The sequence below is a fragment of the Dreissena polymorpha genome, chromosome 4 (assembly GCF_020536995.1).
Source record: "Dreissena polymorpha isolate Duluth1 chromosome 4, UMN_Dpol_1.0, whole genome shotgun sequence".
NCBI lineage: Eukaryota > Metazoa > Mollusca > Bivalvia > Myida > Dreissenidae > Dreissena > Dreissena polymorpha.
The window spans coordinates 30,042,910-30,060,449 of record NC_068358.1 but is presented as its reverse complement, the minus strand read 5'-3'; the positions used below and the strand labels follow the sequence as shown (position 1 = coordinate 30,060,449).

Sequence of the window (17,540 nt, the reverse complement as noted above, 5' to 3'; positions counted from 1 at the left end):
TCATTTAATTTCCTATACAAGCACCTGTTCTGTGATCCACTCGTCTAGTTTCTCCCTCTGTGACTCGTCTAAAGGTGCCCGGCGATTGGCTGGGGCAAGTCTCATGTTGGGTTTCAACTCAAACGGCATGAACATCCCATCCTTAGTGTCCTTATTCTGAAACAGTCCATCAGATAGCTTTTTAAGGGCATGAATTCAGGGCTCATTCACATGCGTGCATCTGGGAGAAAAGGGCTGAGGTTTTCACGAAACAATTTTTTATATGGAATGCTTAATGGCTATTCAAGAAATAATCACGACTAAGAGAAAGAACATTCATTTTATTAAAATGTATTGTGTTGGTGACATAAGTGGGATAAGTTTGTGTTCTTTTGATTCACTATGGTAAAAAAAAAAGGAATTTGAGAATATTTAAAATGAACTTCAAATGTAAAATACTTAGTATCTACACTTTAACTCCAATATGGTGCGGTCCGTAATAAACTGTGTCCAATATAAGGCGGGGGGTGCTTGGATCCCATTTTTTCTCCAACCTTCCATTTCTGATTCAAATCCATGATATGCAACTTCATATATATTTTCAGAAAATTCAAAGAAGGCGGCGATCACAGCTTGATTGCTTTATCCGTCTGATAAACTGATTTTAATCGATTAGAGGTTAAACGCCACCAGACAGCTAATTGGTGTTAATCTGTTGTGTAATGTCAATAAAGGTGTGAAAACTTGCGAGTCAGTGTTTATTACATGTATTCCATATCAGAGCTGTTCAATGCACTAATTTCAATAACGTAAGTGCAAGCGGGATAATTATAAAATTTAAGTTATTCAAAACGATAAAAACCTTCTTACTTTTATTTGATTGCAGTTTAACTCTACTGTATATTAAAGGAGCGGCTTTGAAATATACTGCGGCGCACAGTATAAAACAAGTTTTTCTGTCCTTTCATTATCATTCTAGTATTTAATAATTCAGTTCGTGTACGAGACATTAATGAAATAATCCAGATGGCTTATTTACATGCTAACACAGTGTAATTGTTAGCAAAGATTCACTTTCTTTCATTTTTGCCCGGTATCAGAAAGTCCCCGAAAAGCATGCTTTTTGCATGACGGCGTATGACGCAATTTGTAGATGTATCGTATTGCATTCAATCTAATTTTAAATGCATATAGCTGTGTTTACGAAATTCGTAAACATATTTATGGTCATTAATGTTCAAGATTATTAATTTTTTAAAGTGATGTTGTAACTTTATTGGATTATCGGATTAATGTACACATTAGAAAAGCGGTATGTATAATGTTATCGTTACGATTCGGTTTATATGCATGTATTTTCGGATGACAACACAGCATGGTAATACACAGGACCTGTATTATAGGCTATAATATACCTGGTTTTATAGCCCCCTGCAATAAATGAGCTCAAAACTTATAACGCGGATCTTTTTATAACGCTGTTGCGTGGCTTGGGCCCCGTCATCCGCGTTATATTGGAGTTATAGTGTATTTACTGAACATAGATATTCCTGAAATTGAACATGTGCACTGTTTTCAAAGCATTGAAATACTGGGTTAATGCAAATAAACTTAAATTCTAGAATTCGGATGTTTATACTCTTCTTTTTAAAGGATTAATTTTAATTTGGGAAATTATATGCCCTGCAGCAAATGAATAATAACCATCTCAAAAATTAAACATCCACTGAAAGTTCAATAAATTCATCAAGATAAATTTTGATACATTTTTAATAAATTGAAAATTTTCTTACAAAACATGACATTTTATGAATTATGAACCCATTAAACGATTTGAATGCATAAAATTACATTTCAATATCACTGCTGATAATTGACAGATTGTAAGTGAAATTCAAATACCTTTATATATTATTTGTTCAAGGTTAAATTTGATCAAATGAGTTTTCAAAGTAAAAGACTGTTCACGTTCTGTACAAACAGTTACCTTAGGAGGTGATGATCCAGGCTCTTTCTTTATGAAGAAACCTTTGAACATGCTGGCCTTCTTCTCAGCTTTCCTTTGCTAAAACACATCCAAATATTAATGTTTGTATATTGCTTAAACATTATTATGCATCTTGACGGATAAAACAGAAATAAAATTAAAGCTTGAAGCATTATTTTACAAAACAACACCCTTCTTTTCTATGCACATCATACATAATATAAATGATCAAGAATTTTATTTGTTAAATTTTTGTTGTTGCCAATGTCAACAGTAATGCAGCACTATCAAGGCAGTCACTAAAACGGCTCAAACTTTAAATGGGTAAGCTGGTTGGCCAGTTATAGGTGTAACCATTTCCCAATTAGAAGCAAAGTAAAAATGTCTATGTGCAAACAGCATTAAACCAGAACAGCCTGCAAGTAACTAGCATTCTGATCAGGTTCTATGTTGTTTGCTGCTCATCAGTACCTAAGGGTTGGAAATGAAGCCTTTAAAACTTGAATCTAGTTAGAAAGGTCTTATAATTAAATATAACTTTGTAAGGGGCTACAAATGCATGAAAATACGTATCTAAGTGGGAAAGGGTTAACATATAAATACCAGTAACTGCAAATGCTCTACCTACTGATCTACATGTAGCCAACCTAAATGATACTAAATACATCACTGATATTTGGTCTTGATAAATTTAACTGTAATAAATCACACAAAGCAAGTTTGAAATAAAACCTCAAATGATCTCAAATGCAAGTTTTATCACTGGTCTTTGATAACTGAAACTACCTTTTCTTCTTCTTCTTTTTTGCGTGCCTCCTCTTTGAGTCGTTTTTCTTCCTCCTTCTGACGTTTCTCTTCTTGTTTAGCTCTTAAAATTGATAATTTCAGTACAAATGTATTTATCGTGTTCTAGCCAACCAAAAACATTGCTGAAACACTAACTGGTATTGCATCACTTACTTTAAGTAGTGCCACTAAATAATCTAAATAACTGAATAATGACATGGAACTTATACAAATTCAATTGTATATTTCCATAAAAAAAATATGTTTACCTTATTTTACCTGCGTCATGCAAAATGGGTCTTAAGTCATTTGTGGCCAGCGCATTGCAGTCTGGTCAGCAGTTCAGCTGTACGCAAAGTCATGCAAGGTTTTGTTGTCTCACTAGCAAACAGGGTAGCTAAGCACTGGCTTGGCTGGAGCTACTCTGGCCCCAAATGGCATTAGACCCATTTTTGCATGATGCAGGCCAAATAATTAGGAAATCATTCAATGAATAAAGTAAGTCCCGTATTTTGACTTAAACTGCACAATTTGTCTTTAATTTTAAAGGTAGCCATGTGGTTCTTGCACATGACAACTCTAGTTGAACATTTGTGGAATCACTTGAAAGGCTTCCAATGAACGAGGAAGTTGTAGCCCAAAGGATTTTGCATGTCATACTTACAAAATACAAGTGAGCCTTTCTTTTTATAAAGGGTGTTTAATGCTTGAGCAGTCTGCACAGGCTAATCAGGGACAACACTTTCTGCCTACAACATATTTTTTTTTAACGAAAAATATCTTAAAAACCGAAAGTGTCATCACTGATTGGTTTTATCTGGGCAGACACTTAACACATATGCATTAAATCCCCTTTTCACAAAGCAAGGCTCAGTTCATGTATGCAATGTACACAAGTTCCAGGGTTGCTAAATCACTGCAGTTAATACATTTGGTTTTGAATTACCCATCAATTATGATCAACATATTATTATGTATCTGTCCTTAACTATTTAGTGACATAAATTCAAACCCACTCAATTTCCTTTTCTTTCATTTTTTTCTCCTCCTCTTTTTGTTTCAGCTTTTCCAATCGCTCCTTTTCCTTCTTATCCTGAAACATTCAATACAAATTTGTTTACAGGGATTATGTTTTGTTTTCTTTATTGATTTGTTGTGAATAATTTTCTTTATTCTTCTTTCATGCATAAGCCTGTTTACAAAATAGTTTGTTTTTCTTTTGTTGTTGTTGTGTTTTTTTTGGTCGGAGGTGGTAAAATTTTGGTCCAAACTTTGGCTTCATGATCCTGCCATAAATGTATACATCCCTTCCCTATAATAACCTAGAAATCCCCCGCTCAATGTGCAGAAAACCATTTTATTACAAAGTCGATTATATAGAGGATATTTGTTGAATTTGGTGGAATATTGATTTTACTTCATGAGTTATCAGTCACATTCATTGTATTTTTTCTATGATAACAAGTGAGTTAAAATCCATATTCCAACAATTCCAATAAATATAATAAATACTTTTTCTTTAATGCGTACAAATGATTATTTTTGTATTTAACTAGAGAAATACCCTAAAATAATGTCAATGTAACATTAAATATTTAATAAATAATCATCATTTCAAAGTAAAACAGTGAACATAATCGTTCATTTTCACTGTCTGAAACAGTGAATTATCTACTGTAAACATATAGAATTTCGTCGGTATGAAATTTGGTATGAAATTTCTTGGTTTAATAAAAAACAACTAATTTGTTGACACGTAATTTTCTGGATTTCAAATATTCGGGGAAGATTGACAGTCATAATAATTAAACTTTTCTTAATACATACAGAGTAATAACGAATAATAATCTGCTAATCTTTGTTGACAACAAGGCTTGAGGTTAATGTGCACTGAAACATGAAAGTGTTGCCGAAAATTGTCGACAAGAGCGAATAAGCGGCAATCTTGTGGGTCCCCGCTCGCTAATTGCTATCAATGTTGTTTTGACAATATTTGCAATTCTCTGCTCAATCGGTCCCCTAGTAGTAACAATTGAGTAATAAGGTCCCCAAAATACACGTGTGAAAACCGTTACGTCTCTTTTAACTTTAATTGGCACTAATTGACATATGTGATAAATCTGTAAACTGTTAATTTGACGACGTCACGTAAAAGAGAACAATCGTTATTGTACAGTTTAAATTCCGTGCTTTATTTAGAGTAACATTACTACTCAAAATCAACGAAAATTTCGTACCATTGTTCGTAAAATAAACTTAAACAATTAAAAATCAGTGTTCCTTATGGCAATTGCCAAAATTTCAACGCCAGATGTGGTCTGGTAAAATAGATGTTTGTAGATACAAAATGCTCGCTTTTATTATTGTTTTGCATTATCTATACATATGACACATGAACACTACCATGGTGTTCGTGTGTCGTATGAAAAGATATATTCGAGGGAATAAATTGTGGCCACAAATAAATAACAAGAGCACCGCCTTGCGGGTGCAGACTGCTCATCTATTTTCTTTTTGAAGGTGAAGGGACTCTCAATTTCAATCACAATGGAGGGAGGGGTGGAGTGAAGAGGGGTGTATAGTGTGGGTGTGTGGTCATTTATTACATTATCTTCCAAAAATGCGGGAAAAAAATTGCAAAAAAAAAAAAAGAAAAAAAAAATCGGGGGTGGGGGGGGGGGGTGGGGAGGGGATTCTTGGGTGCGATGGTTGGACGGTATTTCAAAAAATAAAACAAGGGCTGTTTGTAAAACATGCATGCCCCCCATATGGGCTCTCCGTTGTAGTGAGAGCCATTGTGTGAATATGTTTTTTGTCACTGTGACCTTGACCTTTGACCTAATGACCTGAAAATCAATAGGGGTCATCTGCCAGTCATGATCAATGTACCTATGAAGTTTCATGATCCTAGCCATAAGCATTCTTGAGTTATCATCCGGACACCATTTTACTATTTCGGGTCACCGTGACCTTGACCTTTGACCTAGTGACCTGAAAATCAATAGGGGTCATCTGCGAGTCATGATCAGTCTACCTATCAAGTTTCATGATCCTAGGAATAAGAGTTCTTCAGTTATCATCCGGAAACCATTTTACTATTTCGGGTAGTGACCTTGACCTTTGACCTAGTGACCTGAAAATCAATAGGGGTCATCTGCGAGTCCTGATCAATCTACCTATCAAGTTTCATGATCCTAGGCCTAAGCGTTCTTGAGTTATCATCCGGAAACCATTTTACTATTTCGGGTCACTGTGACCTTGACCTTTGACCTAGTGACCTCAAAATCAATAGGGGTCATCTGCGAGTCCTGATCAATCTACCTATCACGTTTCATGATCCTAGGCCCAAGCATTCTTGAGTTATCATCCGGAAACCATTTCACTATTTCGGGTCACTGTGACCTTGACCTTTGACCTAGTGACCTGAAAATCAATAGGGGTCATTTGCGAGTCATGATCAATTTACCTATCAAGTTTCATGATCCTAGGGCTAAGCGTTCTTGAGTTATCATCCGGAAACCATTTTACTATTTCGGGTCATTGTGACCTTGACCTTTGACCTAGTGACCTCAAAATCAATAGGGGTCATCTGCGAGTCATGATCAATGTACCTATGAAGTTTCATGATCCTAGGCCTAAGCGTTCTTGAGTTATCGTCTGACAACCACCTGGTGGAAGGACAGACCGACCGACAGACCGACATGAGCAAAGCAATATACCCCCTCTTCTTCGAAGGGGGGCATAAAAATAAAAATAAATATTTGTGTTTTTTAACCGTTTCCAAAAAATAAATTGGGGGGATGGGGTGGGGGATATAGTGTGAGGGTGTGGTGGTCATTTGTGAGATGATCTTAAAAAAAAAAAAAAAAAAAAAAAAATTGGGGGGAAGGGATTCCGGGGAGGGGGGGGGGGGGGGGGGGGGAGGGCGAGGGTTTGGGTGGAGTCTATTGTGGTATGTCAGGTAAGAGTTGTTTTGTCAAAGTATCAATCAAATCTAATCATAAATAAAGAAGTTATGGCAGTTTTAGCAAAATTTAATAATTTGACCTTGAGAGTCAAGGTCATTCAAAGGTCAAGGTAAAATTCAACTTGCCAGGTACAGTAACCTCATGATAGCATGAAAGTATTTGAATTTTGAAAGCAATAGCCTTGATACTATAGAAGTAAAGTGGGTTGAAACACAAAATTTAACCATATATTCAAAGTTACTAAGTCAAAAAAGGGCAATTATTCTGTAAAAATGACAACCAGAGTTATGCAACTTGTCCGTTAACTGTCCCCTTATGATAGTTTGGGAGTGTTCCAAGTACGAAAGCAATATCTATGATACTTTAGGGGTACAGTGGACCAAAACACAAAACTTAACCAAATTTTCAATTTTCTAAGTATAAAGGGCCCATAATTCTGTCCAAATGCCAGTCAGAGTTACATCACTTTGCCTGCACAGTCCCCTTATGATAGTTAATAAGTGTTGCAAGTATGAAAGCAATAGCTTTGATACTGTAGGAATAAAGTGGACCTAAACACAAAACTTAACCCAATTTTCTAAGTATAAAAAGGGCATATAATTCTGTCAAAATGCCAGTCAGAGTTACATAACTTTGCCTGCACAGTCCCCTTATGAAAGTTAGTAAGTGTTGCAAGTATGAAAGCAATAGCTTTGATACTGTAGGAATAAAATGGACCAAAACACAAAACTTAACCAAAATTTTCAATTTTCTAAGTATAAAAAGGGCACATAATTCTGTCAAAATGCACGCCAGAGTTATCTAACTTTGCCTGCCCAGTCCCCTAATGATAGTAAGTAAGTGTATCAAGTTTGAATGCAATAGCATTGATACTTTCTAAGACAAGTGGACCTAAACGCAAAACTTAACCGGACGCCGACGCCAAGGTGATGACAATAGCTCATAATTTTTTTTCAAAAAATAGATGAGCTAAAAACGAGCATTTTGTATCTACAAAAATCTATGTAATCATACCACATCTATTTTGGCTATTGCTACAAGGAACACTGATTGTTAAGTTGTTAACTTTATTTTACGAAATACTTAACGAAATTTTCGTTGATTTTGAGCGTAATAGAGACTTTAAAAAGTATTATTAACCAAACACTTGTCAAGAAAACAACATATTGTATTACCTAGCATATCTCAATCAAATATCTTAGATAACCGAAAACAATAGAGAATGTCGGAAATGACATTCGGAGAGGACCGATTTCGGATTAAAAATGCAAAAATAATGGTTGGTACTTGAATTCGGGTTCAGCGGAACAACGAAATCCACGAAAATTCATACCATACAAATTTAATGGTTTTACAGTATTTTATTTCACTGATATTTCTCTTCAAAACCAACATATTATCATGCTTAATAATTTCCCTTTTACTTTAATATTCACAATTAAGAAAGGCCTTACAACTTTTCCCGAAAACAAGACTGTAGTTAAAGTGCTTATTACTGTGTTATTTGTGTTCTCCTCTAGTCATGTAATGGAGAATACTCAAACAATAATCCATTCCAGGAACAACCTTGCAATCTGGCTGCTCAATAATCTGACAGCTACAAAAAGTTCACAGTTGATATTTCAAGTTCCAACAACCTAACACTACAGAAAGCACAGAGAGTGCAGTTACTTTTATGATATATTTTCATTTACAGACAAGATATGTGTTTGTCAGAAACACTATGTCTCCTACTGCGCCGCTTTGAAGCTATATATTTGACCTTTGACCTTGAAGGATGAACTTGACCTTTCACCACTCAAAATGTGCAGCTCCAGGAGATACATATGCATGCCAAATATGAAGTTGCTATCTTTAATATTGCAAAAGTTATGGCAAAATGTTAAAGTTGGAGCAAACAAACACACAAACCAACCAACCAACACACAAGGCAAAAACAATATGTCCACCAATATAGTGGTGGGTGACATAAAAACCCTTAGACTGCCTAATTGACCACTTGTCTGCAGTCTTTCAAACTAACTGATAATCCAATCAGACCAACAGTGTTGCAGTAATAAAATAGGCATCCAATGTAAGAAAGAACTATTTAGTTACTTGTTAATTGGGCACCCAATTCAACTAATATGTCACAAAAACTGAATTATGATCTCATCCAAGATATGATGCACATCATTAGTTGTGTCTTGTTCTGTCAAAATTGGGCAAAATGCATGTGCGTAAAGTGTCGTCCCAGATAAGCCTGTGCAGTCCACACAGGATAATCAGGGATGACACTTTCCGCTTTTATGATATTTTTCAGGACTGCACAGGCTAATCTGGGACGACATTTTATGCACATGCATTATGCCCAGTTTTCTCAGAACGTGACTCCGTTTCATGTTCACCTTTTCCTCTTGCTTTGCCTTCTCTTTCTCTGCCTTTTCTTTCTCTCGCTGCTCATCTTTCAGTCGCTTCTTCTCAGCCAGTTCCTTCTTCTTCTCCTCTTTTTCCCTCTCCTTGGCAAGCCTCTTGTCCTCCTTTTCACGATCACGTTCCTCCTTCTGTTTCTGACGCTGAGCATCGCGGTCCTTGCGCTTGCTCTCAGACAGCTGGCAATTGAAACGGGCATACATTTTTTATTTATCCATACAATGAAACTAACTGGTTAACCCCAGTGTTTTTTCACCATATTGGGAATGGGGCCAGGTCCCTTCGAATTGGGAAAATTTGCAGAGTTTTGACTAAAAACTAAAATTGAGAAATTAAGTGAATTAAGTGTTGTTTTTATTTTCTAACAAATACTTGAAAATTGATAATACAAGTGTTTTCAGTATTATATTGATAATACAAGTGTGTCCAGTATTAAATTGATAAAACAGCGTTTTCAGTATTATATTGATAATACAAGTGTTTTCAGTATTATATTGATAATACAAGTGTTTTCAGTATTAAATTGATAATACAGTGTTTTCAGTATTATATTGATAATACAAGTGTTTTCAGTACTATATTGATAATACAAGTGTTTTCAGTATTATATTGATAATACAAGTGTGCCCAGTATTATATTGATAAAACAAGTGTGCCCAGTATTATATTGATAATACAAGTGTTTTCAGTATTATATTGATAATACAAGTGTTTTCAGTATTATATTGATAATACAAGTGTTTTCAGTATTATATTGATAATACAAGTGTTTTCAGTATTATATTGATAATACAAGTGTTTTCAGTATTAAATTGATAATACAGTGTTTTCAGTATTATATTGATAATACAAGTGTTTTCAGTACTATATTGATAATACAAGTGTTTTCAGTATTATATTGATAATACAAGTGTTTTCAGTATTATATTGATAATACAAGTGTTTTCACTAAGGTTGATCTTATACTGATGGGAGATGAACAAAATTGAGCTCTAAAAAAAAAATTGGGGGGGGGGGGGGGGGGGGAGGAAATCTTCCATTGGTAATTTTTAGCTCCAATTTGGGAGAAAATATACTCTTTTTTTCCATTGGGAATGGGCTGATTACCGGACCTGATTTTAAATGAAAAAATCAAAACACTTAATCCCTAGAAATAAAATTCCCTTATCATAAAAATCAAAAGAAATTTAAGCCCAAATTCACCCCTACAACAATGTATATCCCATATTTTCCCATAAATGAAGACTAGGGCCACATCCACCAAGCAAAGCCTCATAGACATTCAGGGCCCCACCAGCTTACAAAATCAGGCTACCTGTATTCACTTTTTGGTCGCCCTTAATTTATGTTGCAGTTATATAAGGTAATACATGTATAAGGCATGTCTGCAAAATTACAATAAAACGATCCGTTATTTTGGATTGTCCGAAATGTTGCCATTAGTCATAAACTCTTGTTTCATATGTTAAATTTTACTAAATTATTCCACTTTCTTTTCTTTTAACTTGCCATCATAAAACATCACATACACTCTAGTAGTCCAACAAACTGCATAATAACCCTACTCGCCGTACATGAAATTTCCCAATGACCATTAGAAACAAGGGACAAAATTGTCACAAAACCAGGTTTTCATTGTGAAAAAAAAATCTGATAAAGGGAGAAAACTCAAACTGAACTTTTGAAATGACCAAAAAAAATTAACCCCCTTTGTAAGTTTTTTTTTTTTTTTAAATCTATTTTTAGTCGTGGCGACCTTGACATTGGAGATATTGACGTGATTCTTTCGTGGGACACACCGTCCCATGATGGTGAACAAATGTGCCAAATGATTTTAAAATCTCACAATAAATGACATAGTTATGGCCAGGACAAGCTCATTTATGGCCATTTTTGACCTTTGAACTCCAAGTGTGACCTTGACCTTGGAGATATCGACGTAATTATTTCGCGCGACACACCGTCCAATGATGGTGAACAAATGTGCCAAATGATTTTAAAATCTGACGATGAACGACATAGTTATGGCTCGGACAAGCTCATTTATGGCCATTTTTGACCTTTGAACTCAAAGTGTGACCTTGACCTTGGAGATATCGACGTAATTATTTCGCGCGACACACCGTCCAATGATGGTGAACAAATGTGCCAAATGATTTTAAAATCTGACAATGAACGACATAGTTATGGCCCAGACAAGCTTATTCCGCCAGCCCGCCAGCCAGCCAGCCAGCCCGCCAGCCAGCCAGCCCGCCAGCCAGCCAGCCCGCCCGCATTCGCCAATCTAATAACCAGTTTTTTCCTTCGGAAAACCTGGTTAAAAAGCCCAAATTAAGGTTTAAAAAAAACAAAAAACACTTTGGTACATGTAACTGGTAAATAAAATTAAACAATCAGTTAATTCCTCTTAACAGCTCTATGGCTTGAACATCAGTAAATATAATATTGACAACACTTCATTATGAAATATAAAGTAATTGTTAGAAAAATTAAAATACACCAATTTCCCATTTTAAAATTAACAATATTAATTTTCCCAATTACAAGGGTTTTCTCGCTTCTTTTTTGCCAAGTGGGCCGGTACCGGTACTTTTACCAATTGGGTCAAAAGATATCGCTGAAAGACAACACATTTGTTGGTATTCTTAGCAAGTTTCATGATGAAAGGGAAACAAATGTGATTTCTAGAAAATTCAAATGGTTTTGCTATGGTAGCCATGTTTTACAGTGGAATAAAATCATATATTAACTCTTTCAGTGCTGGAACCGAATTTTGAAGGCCTTTGCAAACAGTTTGGATCCAGATGAGACACCACAGAATGTGGTGTCTCATCAGGATCCAAACTGTTTGCTATTCTGATAATACGGCTAAAACTCTGCTCATAGGCCTTTTCTTGAATTGGACTTAGTGACCTAGTTTTCCACACAACTTGACCATAGTACCACATTCTGTCATGATATGATTGGGACAATGTTCTGACTGATTTTCATGCAAACTAAAATGTGGCATCTAGATTGTTTGCAAGTTTTTTTATACAGTTTTAATTAGTGACTGCATGTTACAATACTTAAGTTTAAACTTTGTTGATTTATTATTGGGAAACATGTTCTGAACAAATATCATGAAGACTGGTAAATTAATTGGGTCCCATGAGCTTTCACAAGCCTTTTCTTCAATTTGACCTACATCTAGTAACCTAGTTTTTAACCCCATGTGACCCAGTTTAAAACTTGTTTCATAGATATAAATGAACTGACCTGTTCTGCGCAGCCCAAGATATAAGAACAAATGTTCTGACCCAAGTTCCATGAAGAGTGAACTATAAATGTAACTTTTAGAGTGCTAACAAGGTTTTACTATAGCTATATTAAGACTTGTCCGAGATCAGAGCTCTAGATAAGGGCCGTACAGCCGTAAATACGCCTTTTTCATGAAGATTTACGCATTTATTTTTATAAACTGGACGTACAATTACGACATTAATATCCATTTTACGCATTTACAAAAACAATTTGGCCGTACCGATACGTCTGCGTCAGCGCGGCGTGATTTGTTGGTCTCTAACCTAACGGCGCTTTTCGTTAATTTAAATTACCGAAGTGTTGTAGACAGGGTGCATATATTATTGTCTACTCTGTCGCGTGATTTCCTGTAACTTGTACATCCGTCAAAAACGATATGTCTGCGCGCAATTGAATGCCGGCTTAACCGAAAGCGGCTCAAAACAACACTTTGTTGTCATATAATGACTACATACGGTGTCTTCTAACCATCCTGACATTAAATATGTGAACCCAGAAAAATACATTGTCGCCCCGATATTAAACGATTTGATTGCATCGGTGGCGTAAAACGTTAGAAAACACGATGGGAAACGGATGAGACAGTGAAATAAGTGTTCATTTACTTAGCTTACTGGTTGGCTTGTGTTTTCTTGTCAAGAAAAATGAAGAAATAGTATTAGTCATGAGTTTTAATGTGTAGTTGTATTAGCATCATAATTCAGAATGGAAAACCTTATACAGTAACTGTTTAAGAAGCTACATATATTTATTATAATTGCTGCAAATGTTTCTGTAAAGTCAGTTATACACCCTTCAATATCCAAGAACACGGGTAGTACAGTACTACCTGTATTTTTGGATATGGTAGTACAGGTACTAATTGTTTTTAAGCGTTACTCCTTTTTTCTGTCAATGGCAGTACCGTTACTCATTTCACAAATCCTTATCTAGAGCTCTGCCGAGATATCATAGGAACAAATTTTCAGCCTAAGTTTCATGAAGATCAGACAATAAATGTGGCCTATAGAGTGTTGACAAGAATTTACTTTAGCCATATATAGCTATTTAAGGAAAAATGCCCAGCCCCCTGACGGTCATGTTTTTTTAGAAACCGAGATATCATTGGGATATATCTTTTGACCAAGTGAACAGTTTCATAATGATTGGACAATAAATGTGGCCTCTAGAGTGTTAACAAGGCAAATGATAAACCTGCACAACACACGACGGACAAAAGGCAATTGCATAAGCTCACAATGAGCACAATGTGCACAGGTGAGATAAACAGAACTAATTCATAGGCAAATCTTAACAAATAAGAATTTGGCAATATGTATTACACAGTCGTGACTGGGTATGAATAATTACTTGTAATTTCAACAGGCACACGCTTTCAGAGATACAAACAACACAAACTTAGCATGAAATTCAGTCAAACTGAACACAAATTTAAATGTGTTGTTTTAAATCCGCTTCGCCCTTACCGGCTTTGATTGCTTCTTTCCTGATAGACTGGGAGTCCCTTCACTGCCAGATCCCTGACTGAGTCCAGCGTTGTCCTCACTGACAGATGGGGACTAGATACATTGACAAGCAATAGAAGAATTATAACCATCAATCAATCATAATGTTTCACAACTAAAAGGTATCAATATAATCAAGCAGGTCTGAATTCTATTACTTCTTTAAAACAGGATAACGTTACAAACATGTCAATATGATTCTGAGATTGGAAGTTTGCCTAATTGAACATAAATTTGGTAATTAGGTAATGAACACATGTATAAAGCTTTAATATATTTAGGTCAAATAAAAAACAAACAAGAACAAGAGTGTCAAACTGTCACAAGATACCCCATTCGAAGGTTTTGGACACCATGCTCAATGCTTGAAATGCACTGAGTGACCTCGAGACCTAGTTTTTGACCTGGCATGACCCATGTTTGAACTTGACCTAGATATCATTTAAACGTAAGATCTGACTAAATTCGGTGAAGATCAGATGAAAACTACTTCAATTAGAGAGCGGACATCATGCTATATGCTTGAAATGCACTAAGTGACATCGTGACCTCGTTTTTGACCCGGCATGACTCACATTTGAACTTGACCTACATATCATCTAGACACAACTTCTGACCAAATTAGGTGAAGATAGGATGAAAACTACTTCAATTATAGAGCGGACACCATGCTTAATGCTTGAAATGCACTTAGTGACCTCATGACCTCGTTTTTGACCCTGCATGACCCATATTTGAACTTGACCTACATATCATCTAGACACAACTTCTGACCAAATTAGGTGAAGATCGGATGAAAACTATTTCAATTAGAGAGTGGACACCATGCTAAATGCTTGAAATGCACTAAGTGACCTCATGACCTCGTTTTTGACCCTGCATAACCCATATTTGAACTTGACCTACATATCATCTCGACCCAACTTCTGATCAAATAAGGTGAAGATAGGATGAAAACTACTTCAATTAGAGAGCGGACACCATGCTAAATGCTTGAAATGCACTAAGTAACCTCGTGACCTCGTTTTTGACCCGGCATGACCCATATTCAAACTTGACCTACAGATCATCCAGAAACAACTTCTGACAAAATTAGGTGAAGATCTGATAAAAACTACTTCAATTAGAGAGCAGACACCATGCGTAATGCTTGAAATGCACTAAGTGACCTCATGACCTAGTTTTTGACCTGGCATGACCCATATTTGAACTTGACCTACATATCATCTAGACACAACTTCTGACCAAGTTTGGTGAAGATCGGGTGAAAACTACTTCAATTAGAGAGTTAACACCATGCTAAATGCTTGAAATGCACTAAGTGACCTCATGACCTCGTTTTTGACCCTGCATAACCCATATTTGAACTTGACCTACATATCATCTCGACCCAACTTCTGATCAAATAAGGTGAAGATAGGATGAAAACTACTTCAATTAGAGAGCGGACACCATGCTAAATGCTTGAAATGCACTAAGTAACCTCGTGACCTCGTTTTTGACCCGGCATGACCCATATTCAAACTTGACCTACAGATCATCCAGAAACAACTTCTGACAAAATTAGGTGAAGATCTGATAAAAACTACTTCAATTAGAGAGCAGACACCATGCGTAATGCTTGAAATGCACTAAGTGACCTCATGACCTAGTTTTTGACCTGGCATGACCCATATTTGAACTTGACCTACATATCATCTAGACACAACTTCTGACCAAGTTTGGTGAAGATCGGGTGAAAACTACTTCAATTAGAGAGCGGACACCATGCTTAATCCTTGAAATGCACTAAGTGACCCTGTGACTTAGTTTTTGACCCAGCATGACCCATATTCGAACTTGACCTAAATATTGTCTAGACACAACTTCTGACCAAGTTTGGTGAAGACCGGATGAAAACTATTTGAATTAGAGAGCGGACACTGCTGTGGATGCCGCCCGCCAAGGGTAAAACTATAATATATCCCGTTTTTAAAAACGGGCGTATAAAAATTACACTAATGAATAAAAAAAATGTTTTAAAATTGATAATTATCAATCCACATTGGTAAAATAAAATAGAATTTGTAATGCTTTAAGGCAATTATCAAGCACAAACATGAATTGACAATGTAGAATTTGAAATACAAAGGCTACCTCGATCAATTATAAAGCAGTAGTTAACACTACCTTAATTATCGAGTCCATATCTTTGCTCTTGGCAGGAGTTTTAAGAGCATCTTCACAAACTGAAGTGTTGGCAATAAAAGAAGCATTGCAATCTTCATTTTCCTCTTTCCCGTCATCACTATCTATACTCATAACATCGTCAGTTTTATCATTTTCTTTATTTTCCCCTTCAACTTTCAAATCCTCATCAGGATCAATGTGACTGTTTTCATCAATTTTTATACTTTCCTTTACGAAGACATCCACTTCCTTGTTTTCTTTGGTGGCATCTCCAGCCACATATTCATTTGATTCCTCCGTGAGATCGATTTCTATGCATTGATTAGTCGAAGTTATCTCCTCCTGATCTGCTATAGGCTTTTTGCAACTGAAGAATTTATCAAGTGTATGCATCTTGGGCCCGGGCATAAGTAATGCAGGATTTTCAGCAGCATTTTCTGCCTCTGAACTACTGCTAACCTCATGCTCACCATTCAGCCCACCCTTCTGAGTGGAGCCTAGACTAGTCCGAATCTGTTTGGCACTTGGTGATTCATTATCAGAGAGTTTCCTTTTCTTGTTGCCTGGAGGTGTGCTGCCCTGCTTTGTCTGTCCAGTGTGATCCAAAGGCTTGAATGGAAGCCGACCTAAAGAAAAATAAAACTGCATATGCATTTACCGTGCTCTGGGAAAACCAGGTTTAATGCATGTGCTTTAAGTATTTCCCAAGACAACAGACTTCACAGGCTCATTTTGGACAAGTCTACACTTTCTGCTTATGATAGATTTTTTTTAACAAGAAACACCCTTTAAAGTAAAAATTCCTTAAAAGCCAATATTATCCCTAATTAGCCTGTGCGGAGGATAAAGGCTAATCTGGAAGGATATATCAGTTTCATGCATACAGCCCATTTTTTCAAAGTGCAGCTCTTATAAATTGTGTAATTACATGTACAATACAGTCCATGAGTTTTAAAAAAAACTCGCTCCTTCTGCGGGGCTTTTGTTTGCTAACAAGTGCTTCCGCGGCGGGGAAGGCAAGGTGTATACGCTAAAACGCTTGGCGTTCCTCAGAGATTGCCAATACCTGCAGTGTGTATGACTTTAGTCTCTTCGGTAAAGGCAGACAATTTCCGTTCTTATCAGGATACCACCGCGCAACACCGCAGTGGCAGTGTGCTACTGTGCATGCCAAAAAATAAAAGCATTGTACAATGTAATTAACAAGAGGGCCATGATGGCCCTGAATCGCTCACCCGACTAACAAAATAAAATCCCATCCCAGATTTCATCAAGATAAACATTGTGACCAAATTTCATAAAGATTAGATGAAAACTGTGACCTCTTTTGTCTTCACAAGGTTTTTCTATTATTTGACCTAGTGACCTAGTTTTTGACCCCAGGTGACTCAAATACAATCCCAACCCAGATTTCATCAAGATAAACATTCT

The 17,540-nt window shown here is 36.2% G+C and overlaps 2 protein-coding genes across 2 annotated transcripts in view; one reads left to right on the top strand and one right to left on the bottom strand.

The window, feature by feature from the left end:
• LOC127880267 (uncharacterized) overlaps positions 1-17,540 on the top strand; it is a 536,299-nt gene that overhangs the window by 288,232 nt on the left and 230,527 nt on the right. The window lies entirely within an intron of this gene.
• The window catches only part of LOC127880262 (chromatin assembly factor 1 subunit A-A-like), a 44,992-nt gene that overhangs the window by 21,055 nt on the left and 6,397 nt on the right, over positions 1-17,540 (bottom strand). Inside the window, exons 3-9 of the mRNA XM_052427585.1 lie at positions 16,110-16,735; positions 13,902-13,994; positions 9,108-9,311; positions 3,769-3,845; positions 2,753-2,834; positions 1,967-2,044; positions 25-156 (exon numbers count right to left, since the gene is read on the bottom strand). Of these exons, the coding sequence (XP_052283545.1) occupies positions 25-156; positions 1,967-2,044; positions 2,753-2,834; positions 3,769-3,845; positions 9,108-9,311; positions 13,902-13,994; positions 16,110-16,735 (1,292 nt within the window). The remainder of the gene's footprint in view (positions 1-24; positions 157-1,966; positions 2,045-2,752; positions 2,835-3,768; positions 3,846-9,107; positions 9,312-13,901; positions 13,995-16,109; positions 16,736-17,540) is intronic.